The sequence below is a fragment of the Typha latifolia genome, chromosome 14 (genome assembly GCF_019914945.1).
Source record: "Typha latifolia isolate L0001 chromosome 14, TyphaL0001v2, whole genome shotgun sequence".
Taxonomy (NCBI): domain Eukaryota; kingdom Viridiplantae; phylum Streptophyta; class Magnoliopsida; order Poales; family Typhaceae; genus Typha; species Typha latifolia.
Window position 1 is genome coordinate 3,128,922 of NC_133099.1, and position 10,076 is coordinate 3,138,997.

The 10,076-nt window shown below is 34.3% G+C and overlaps 1 protein-coding gene across 1 annotated transcript; it reads right to left on the reverse strand.

The window, feature by feature from the left end:
- Window positions 1–897: 897 nt before the first annotated feature.
- On the reverse strand, window positions 898–8,827 carry LOC140800784 (heat shock 70 kDa protein, mitochondrial-like). The gene is made up of 6 exons (XM_073155634.1): window positions 8,571–8,827; window positions 6,138–6,214; window positions 5,967–6,045; window positions 5,306–5,872; window positions 4,610–5,230; window positions 898–1,799 (listed from the first exon to the last, which is right to left on the reverse strand). Exons 1-6 carry the CDS (start codon window positions 8,643–8,645, stop codon window positions 1,182–1,184), a joined length of 2,037 nt encoding a protein of 678 aa, XP_073011735.1. The 5' UTR covers window positions 8,646–8,827; the 3' UTR covers window positions 898–1,181.
- Between the last annotated feature and the right edge of the window lie 1,249 nt (window positions 8,828–10,076).

The following is a 10,076-nucleotide window of genomic DNA, read 5'->3' on the forward strand; positions in this document are numbered from 1 at the left end:
CATTTGGTGCTACTTAGATTCATGAACAACAAGATTCAGATTGTGGTGTTGATATGCCAGTGCCACCCCCAAATTAAATAATCCTTTGGTCTTTATTTTTGTATACTAAATTTGAGAGGGGACTTATTTTAACTGAGTTGCTTGAGAAAAGGGAAAGCTTTCTGTTAGCAGATATTGCAAAGCTTGGAATTGAAAGATTCAATTCTGGGGCCACCAGTGAAAGGGTGATCTCGCTAAAGGGGAAATTCTTTGGGGATTTTTTTTTTTAATGTGTGTATTTGTTTTTCTTTTTCTATTTTTCATATGTATACCGCTTCAAAGTATTTTTTTTTTTTTAATTTATGTGTATCCTCTTGTGTGTAGACCCTTTAAAGTTCATAGTTTGTGTCTGACATCCTTCATGTTATATTTTTTTTTTTGAGAATCCTTCATGCTACTTTCTGAAATCTACCAGTTCAAATTTTAATAACTTGGTGGATAAAATGACATTAGTATTCTTAATTGAAATAAATGTATAAAAACAAGATTAAAGAAAAATTTTCGTCTTTTTATAGTTAATTAGTGAGGCTCGCAGGGTTTGTAAAAAACAAGAGTTTAAGAGAATCATACAAAAACCAAGTTTATTGAAATATATATATATATATATGCAAAGCAGATATTAAATTTTGAAGAGTATACACGTAAAAGAGATTGTAGAAGGGTATTAACATAAAAAAAAAATTAAACATATAATTACACGGTTGATTGCTCTGATTCAAGGAAAGTTAACCATCTTCAAACAGAATAATAGAATACTCTCTAGCTTCCCTTCCAGATGCTAGATAGATGGTGATAGCAATCTGAATCATTATGATCTAGAACAAAATATAAATCAAACAAGGAAGCGAAAGTGACACATTTCTGAATACTCGAAAGATTCGAGCATTACTAGATAACGTACAAAGCCATGGAAAAAGAAAACGACTCAAACAATTGATTGTGGGACATACCATTTGATTTGTTAAGTTCAAAATCAAATGTCACCAGCACTGCCTAATATGGTAGTTTTCTTATTACACAAGGAAGAAAGATGCAAAATTTAACAAGGGACATATCCTCTAGCAGAATTTAAGCACCGTGATGCATGATGCCAACTTGTAATCATTAATAATTGTTAAGGAATATATTAGCAGCTAATGTAATTACTTCTTTGCCTCTTCATACTCTGCCTCGGGGGCCTGATCACTACCCTGAGGTCCACCAGATGATCCACCTGAACCTTTGCTCATGTGCTCCCCAATCTTTGAGACGGCTTTGTTTGCGGCATCAAGCTTTGCCCTTATCTGGTCGACACTGTCTCCCGCCATCTCTTGGCGAAGATCAGCTATCGCTGACTCGATCTCTGAAGCTACCTCAGCAGGAATCTTGTCCCTGTATTCATTTAAGCTCTTCTCGATACTATAAATAGTGGTATCCGCATTGTTCTTGATATCAATCAGAGCTTTCCTCTCCTGATCTTTCTGAGCATGTAGCTCAGCTTCCTTGACCATTTTCTCAATCTCATCTTCTGAAAGCCCTCCAGATGAGCGAATAGTGATCTGCTGCTCCTTTCCTGTGGCCTTATCTTTCGCGGAGACTGTCACAATCCCATTGGCATCAATGTCGAATGTGACCTCAATCTGTGGCATGCCTCTTGGAGCTGGGGGAATGCCCACAAGCTCAAACTCACCCAAGGACTTGTTGTCCGCAGCCATTTCACGCTCACCTTGCAGCACACGGACACCAACCTGAGTCTGGTTGTCAGCTGCTGTAGAGAATACCTGAAAGAAAGCATCAACGTCAATGCTTAAAGTCCTCTAGCAACTTAATCAAGGATGGAAAAATGCAGTAAAATGCAGTATACTTCAAACATTACATTTTGCAACATCACAGGTTAATAAAAATATTACATGATTCATATGTAAGGTGGAAGAATCTAAAACAAGAATATTAGGGTCTTCTAACATATAGATAAAAGATCAAAGAATACAACATCCTCCAGCATCTAATTAACTTAAAATACTATCCTTCTTTTCTTATATGTGAAGTACATGAGTTCAAATTCACACTAACAGACGATGAGTTGATAACCCCTGATAAGAATGGAAAAACATGCAAGCCAAACAAGTAAAAGAGAGATGTTTTAGCTGTCATACATATTATTACACTCAATGCTGATAACTTAAGTACTTCAAAAGCACACGACAATAGCATTTTCTCCAGCACCATTCCACTTCAGAAAGAATACGGAAAAAAAATATTGTGAACAGAAGACGGCAAACAAATATTTATCAGTTTCTAAGGAAATAACACAAAAGGGATTCAAACATTTTGATATTGCCGGCAGAATGTGGCTAATAGACATAATTCAACATGGTAAATGCTGTCTATTTTAATAATGATAATTTATGATTCAGATGTGTATATCAATTACTCTCAAGTATCCTATGATAACTATAGCAAGTTAGCAACCAATCCTTAATCCCAAATATTTGAAGTTGGCTATACCGACCTTTTTTCTCCATTGATCTCTATTTAGTGCATTAAGATTCTATTACAAGTTTTCTTAACGAATGTTTTATGTTGATGTCAAGCTACCTAATGCAACAGTCCTTATTGGGGATTGGGCGGCTGTATAAGTGCCAAGATACTTTTTGTAACACCCTAGATGTTTCACTTTTTGAAGGAAATGATAAGTTATAACAGCAATAACAAGGATGATAAGGCTATTTATAGCTCACAATATATATATATATATATATGGTCACATAAGTTACCTTTCATAAAATTTTAATGGTAGTAGAAATGGTAGGTCATTTGGCACAGAATGGAGATCAGTAGCTACTTAAACATTTTAAACACATTATCATAGCTAGGCAGTCACTATTCGAGCATACATTCTTGCATACTTGGCACTTGCTTACTGGCAAATGAAGAAAGATATTTCCTTTTCTAGTGAGCATTCAACTGAAAATTTCAAGCATTGAAGAGTTATTCTACTCTGAGACAAAGATAAATAAAATTTTCATTGTCCAAATATGAATGTTGCTCTCACTACAATAGGTCATTACACTTCTATGAGTGTGTTTTATCCTTCTATTCTTTTTTTTTTTCCTTTTTTTGTTCTTTTGCATATCTATCATTCAGAAAATGATTTCTTAGCTCTCTAAAAGGTAATTTGCATACATACTCTCCAAAGGACTAATGTTTTTAAATATGCACATTCAAAAGTAAGAGCTTAGAAAAATGCATCCTTCGAACTTGGAAACTGTCCGCATCTCCATTGATGAAATCATACTCTATTTTTTGTCCAAAACGTACAGATGCAAAAGCAATTTGTTAGTGTCTACCTATGCAAATGCCCTTTTTTTCTCTTTCCATCTCCAACTTATGATGTTTTCTTTTGTCCTTAGCGTTACTTGTGAATGATACCATCTTCTAGTTGAACAAATAATGATGTTAAGTAATTCCTAGGTTTTATAAATTATTCAAGAGACAAGCATTAACAATCTACAGCGTACTCTTAAAGCTAGTAATATACCTTCATACAACTGCTTGCTTCCTTATCTTTGCCAACCCATATCATAGTTGTTACAATTTTCCATATCAATGTGTTCATGTTATCCTGTATCCCCTATCACATGAAGATGTCTAGATAGAGTAGTAACTTTACTTTATCTAGTAGAGATACCAGTCCAACTAAGATTCAATTCTCCAACATCAATAAGAGTAGTAGCCCTACTTTATCTTTATCTGATAGAGTTACTGATCCAACTAACATTTGAGTCTCCAACATCAATATGCTTCAGTTCAGTCCAACAGTAGCAAGTTATATTCCACCTACTTTAATGATAGCTTTCTTTGGAATCAGACAGCTAACTACATATGCAAATAGTAATTTATGGTTTTGCACAGGTCAACTAGCAATCTAGACAAGCTGTAAATACTCATAATATGGGCTTAGTAAAGTAAGGATGGTTGTGCCAGTCAGCACAAGAGTGCCAACCAACATTTGCCATGCAGATGAACTATCAGCACCCAGCATGGGATGTACCCAATAACTAATTTGGGGTATAAAAATAATAGATCTAGCTCAATTTTATTAGATCTATGAAAAATACTATTCAAAATGTAGGAATCATCTTTCCCAAATTTCAAAAGAGTCTGAAGTTAATAATATCAAATTCATTCAAACTGGGTCAAAATCAATATAGATTAACTCTATATAAGTTGATTTGAAATTCAAACTTAATAATTTTTAACTAAAATTTCAGCAAAAAACTACATTTAGCTAGGTTTTAATTTTAATTGTTGAACTATTGTCAATTAATGAATATATTCAATTATACTATGTGTTAAACCATGTTTGGTTATAGCTATATCTTTAATAAACTAGGTTATTTACAACATTATCCAAGGATAAAAAGTCTAATGTAAGCTTTAATATGTACATTCAAACCAAAAACCGTGTCGACCAGCACGTGCCGTGCCAATTGGGTATTGGCAAGGCACATGCCTTCAGCACGACAGTCCTTGAAAGATCACCAAGCTTAACACTAAGGTTTCTTTCTAATATGATGTAAAATTTTACCTGACTCTTTTTTGTAGGAATGGTAGTATTCCTGTTGATCAACCTTGTAAAGATTCCACCAAGGGTCTCTATACCAAGTGACAAGGGGGTGACATCTAATAGGAGCAACTCTTTGACATCTCCACGAAGAATGCCACCTTGAATAGCAGCTCCCATTGCAACAGCTTCATCTGGATTTACTCCCTTGCTTGGAGCCTTCCCAAAAATATCAGAAACAATTTCCTGAACTTTTGGGACTCTCGTCATCCCACCTACAAGAAGAACCTCATCAACTTCCTTAACTGTTATGCCAGCATCCTTCAAACAGCTTTTACATGGGTTAATGGTCCTTTCAATCAAGCTATTCACAAGACTCTCAAATTTTGATCTTGTCAGAGTAATATTCAAATGCTTTGCTCCTGAAGCATCAGCTGTTATAAATGGTAAATTAATCTCTGTCTGTGATGTTGATGAAAGCTCAATTTTGGCTTTCTCAGCTGCTTCTCGTAGTCTTTGAAGTGCCAGCCTGTCTTTTGAAAGATCTATAGCATCTGTTCTCTTAAACTCACTCACCAAGAACTCCAACAGAGTATTGTCAAAATCCTCTCCGCCCAAGAAAGTATCACCATTTGTTGCTTTCACCTGAAACCAAGAACCATATCATATCATTCTAGATCTAAGATACAAAGGAACAGACCTTCCAGGCATCATACATACCTCAAATACACCACTAGATATCTCTAAGATTGAAACATCAAAAGTTCCACCTCCAAGATCAAATACTGCAATGAGACCCTCCCTATTATTTAATCCATATGAAAGTGCAGCAGCAGTTGGCTCATTGATTATTCTCTGTACATCTAAACCAGCAATTCTCCCTGCATCTTTAGTTGCCTGCCTCTGGGCATCATTAAAATATGCTGGAACAGTGATTACTGCCTTGGAGACAGACTTTCCAAGATAAGATTCAGCAGTTTCTTTCATCTTAGTCAAAACGAAAGCACCGATCTGGCTAGGTGAGTATTGTTGACCATTTGCTTCAACCCATGCATCTCCATTAGGAGCCTTGACTATCTTGTAGGGAACCATTTTCATCTCCTTCTGTGTCTGAGGATCATCGAAACGGCGACCTATCAATCGCTTGGTCCCAAAAACGGTGTTGGTTGGATTGGTTACTGCCTGACGTTTGGCTGGAGTGCCAACAAGAAGTTCTCCTTTCTGATTAAAAGCCACAACAGATGGTGTAGTACGGGCTCCTTCAGAATTCTCTATCACCTTAGGATTCTGAAAGTAAAATAGATAAAGGAAAGAAAATTGTAAGCATGAGGAGAAGTTAAAGTAGCTAGAAACAACTGAAAGAAGATCAAAGGATTCAAACCTTTCCCTCCATAACAGAAACACAGGAATTTGTAGTCCCCAAATCAATTCCAATAACATCATTCCCAGCTGGTTTCGAACTGAAAAATCAAGAATCCATTCCAATTAAACGAAATTATGAAATAAGCAATTCAAATAACCTGATGTTGACTTTAACTCTTTTATATTATACCTAAATGGTCTGACAAGACTTGCCCATTTATAGCCCAAAGAGGAACCAGCCCATGATGCACTTGCATTACCAGAAAACTGCACAACCAACAAAGCAGGATTATGCAGCATATCGTAATATTATCAAATAAGCATTTTACAACTATACTATTCAGAAATCAGATAAATAACATTTTCCATTCTAGTTTGGCATCACAAAATAGGAGAGCAACAAACCACCAATGCAGAATAATGACTCTCTGAAGATGTACTAAATAGGTAATCAATGAGTAAGTTTTACATTTGATTACATAACAATGTTAACAAAATGATTTGACTGCTGGATTAAGAACAATTTTGAACTTGCCCATCCAGTAGTTTAGGATAATTCATATATATCAGAGAATCAAAGATACAGTCAAACTATCACATGATTTATCTTTTTATATAACATTGCACAACATTCCTCCATTTATTCTACAAAACATTCCAGTCCCAAATATAGAATCAAGAAGAGAAAAGAAGTTATGAATGCAAGCAATATCCTCAGCACGTCACAAAAAATTTAAGACCAAAGATAGTAATGTATAATTAATACTGTGAAATAGAAATTAACCAAAACATAAAAGAATAAAAAAAAAACTAAATTACAAGAGAAAAGGCATGACTAACAATCAAAACTCATCATTTGAACCACAGGCAAATCCTTCTCAATGCACAACAGAAGTCCCAAGTACACTTGATGAAAAAGAAGCTAAAGGCAATTCAACAAAAAAAAATGAAAATTAAGCAAAATGAAGAAGAGATTCAAATAAAATTTTCTTTCATAATTCAGTGAGAGAGGCAAAGAAGGATGCAGCTAGAAAATTGCATGTAATCAATTAGATTTCATTCCACAATTCTGTAAAACAAGGGAAAAAGAAGAAAGATGACAAACTCTAGAAATTTCATATAATACAACTGCATAATCTAATAAAGGCTCCACTGAACCACTCATACCATGGACTGAAAAGACAAGCTCAAATCCTAGATCATCGCAACCATTGATGGACAACATACAACACAGCACAAGAATGCATATCATTAACAAAATAAGAGAATGCCAATAATCCCAATTTTAAATGTTCTACCGGAAAAACTCTGCTTAAAATCATCGCAAACGTAGAAGTCTAAGGAGTCAGATCCAATGAAAAGATTTCCCGAAATCAACAAATAAAAAATCAATATAACAGAATAAGATCTAGGACATCCTCTAAGATTAGAATATAAACTAAGAATTAAATTAAACTTATCTCAAGGACATCCTCTAATCCTATATTTGGGATTTTGAAATGTACTTTCATCATTATCTCATACATATATGAAATATTTGTTGCAAAACAAAGACATTAGAGAATCAGGACAATTATGAACAACAAAATCAGCACGTTTCCAACATATATGACAGCCCCTACTATTACTTCATTTCCATATATTCCGGTGCCAATATCTTTGATTGCATGAAGTGATAGTGTATAATGTCAACATACATAACATGAGTATTTAAATATGAAAAGTCAATAACTTTAGTTATCTAAACTTCAAACAACAACTTGAACCCTAAGAATCTATTGACCTAAAACAAGAACATTGATAAAAATGTCCCAATTATTTCTATCAGATCACATATGTATCTGATGATATTATGAGTATTAGAGAAATGGAATATTGATTGAAAAAATGCAGATGCTTACATGGTCAACTCTAATATTCAAAAAGAAGAAACAAAACACAACATTACAGCAACGAGAAGGAATAAAACTATCTCATCAAGAATAATGACTTGAAAGAAGCATACATCCTAACAATGTTACAGTAAAAATCAGATGAAAATAAAAATATTACTTTGCAAATCTGGCATCTGGTAATCAGACTCGTATACACCCATCTCAAACCACAGATGTGTGAACATAGTAACAAAATTATCAACTCAAACAAATCCGCCAGAGGACATACCCAAACTCTCAAAACAAAAACACCCCCGTTTCTGTCCATTTCCATCTTGATCCACTATCCACCTATAGACAATCATTTGTGAATCTATCCTCCCTCACTAGTATTATAAAGGGCCGAAATCTACTCCAAGACTAATGAGTATGTGGTATTAAAATTTTAAGTACATGATTACAAGCTAAGACTCTTCACAGAGCAAGAACAACGACAGAACTCCATAGAGTAACAAATAAGAAAATAGTAAAATTCATGTACTATAATCCAAACCTTCTTCCAACAACTCATTCAAAAATTCCTGACCTACCACTCCATGATCTTTATGAACCGGACAAGATACCCGACGTCCTAGTAAGATATAGTAACCAGAAACGAGAAATGAACTGAATACCCGCAGGAAGAGTGAAGCATGAGCTTACGGATCCGAGACGGAACAAAAGGATAAGGGAGAAGGAGGAGAGCTTACGGATCCGAGGGAAGATGAGAGAGATGACGAGAGCTCTCGCCGCCTCATGGCGCGGAGAAGGACGGAAGTCGCCATTTCTCTCCGGTTTCCGACGAGAAGGAGAAGAGGGTTTAGGGTTTAGAGGTGGGGTATGGAGACCGGAGAGCGGAGCTACGAGTGAGGGGGGTTCGATTGAGCTTTTAGGAAGGACCGAAGGGCAGTGTGATTTGTGCCCTAGAAAATGAATGGTAAGCGGTGAGCAGGTTCAAGCTCAAGCCTTGCAACCTGTTTTGAGTTTTTATTTTTATTTTTTAAATTGTTTTTTATTTACCAAACTAGACTTTTTTTAAATAAATTAATAATCTTAAACTTAATACAAATAAACTAAAATCTTAAACTTAATACCAAAAAAAATCTATTTCCTTGTAGCCCCGAGTAAAATATGCTAAATTGTTAAGCATTTTATTTCGCCAAACGTAAAACACTAATATAAAATATTAATATTTTAAAAAAAAGGCTAAAAAATTCAGTCCTTTACTAAGAAAAGGGGATGTACATAAAATATTAAATAATTAGGTATTTTATTGTTATAAATATTAAATTATTTAATGTCTTATTAAGATATTGAACTACTTATCTCTGTATCACAATTTTCCAATTAATAATACATTTTGGACATATAATACGATGTTATAAAAAAAAAGAAAAATAACGATAATGATTTTGATTGAAACTTAATTATATTAAAGAAAAAATTTGTAGCGTCGTAACTTTGTACTCAGTTGTCTATTTAATCATAAAATATATTATTATGAGATTAAAAAAAAAAACTTATATGATCGCAGCTCTTCCAAATTTTACTTTTTAATTTTTTTTTGATGTTTTCTAATAAATGCTCAACTCTACGGCATTTTCTAAATGTAAAGCACCCGAAGAGTAGAGCTATAATGACATGGACACATTTTAGTATTAAGTTTGAGATAAAGATTCATTTAGATAAATAGAATGTAAAAGTGGGCTAGTTTTGTCAAAAACTCACATTCTTTTTTTAATAAGAAGAAGCACAATTACATTACATGCAATAATCCAACACCAATAATATATAATGGTGTGGCAAGTCATGGTAATTTATTGTGTCGACTAATCTGCTCGATCTTTACACCAAAGGCTCGATCAAAGATTTATCAGATGTGCACAATCAATATACTGATGTGGATGTGCTTCTAACAATGTGCTCGGAGAGCAATTATGGATAGGAGGAAAAATCTATCAAAGTTAATGAAAATGAAACAAGAATTGGCAAGAAAAGAACTACTGTACACAAGCTATGTATTAGTTAGTGAGCATAGGACTAAAAAGAAATGATGAAGGTATAATAAGCCCTTTACTTTTCATATCGAGCGTATTCATATGCTTTCTCCCGACTATGTTTCCAAAGGTTCCTGAATCAGTCTAAACCAATTTCCACGTTTAAGGTAGACCATCCAGAAGAATCATCGATACAAACTGCGGAAGTAAAACAAGAGG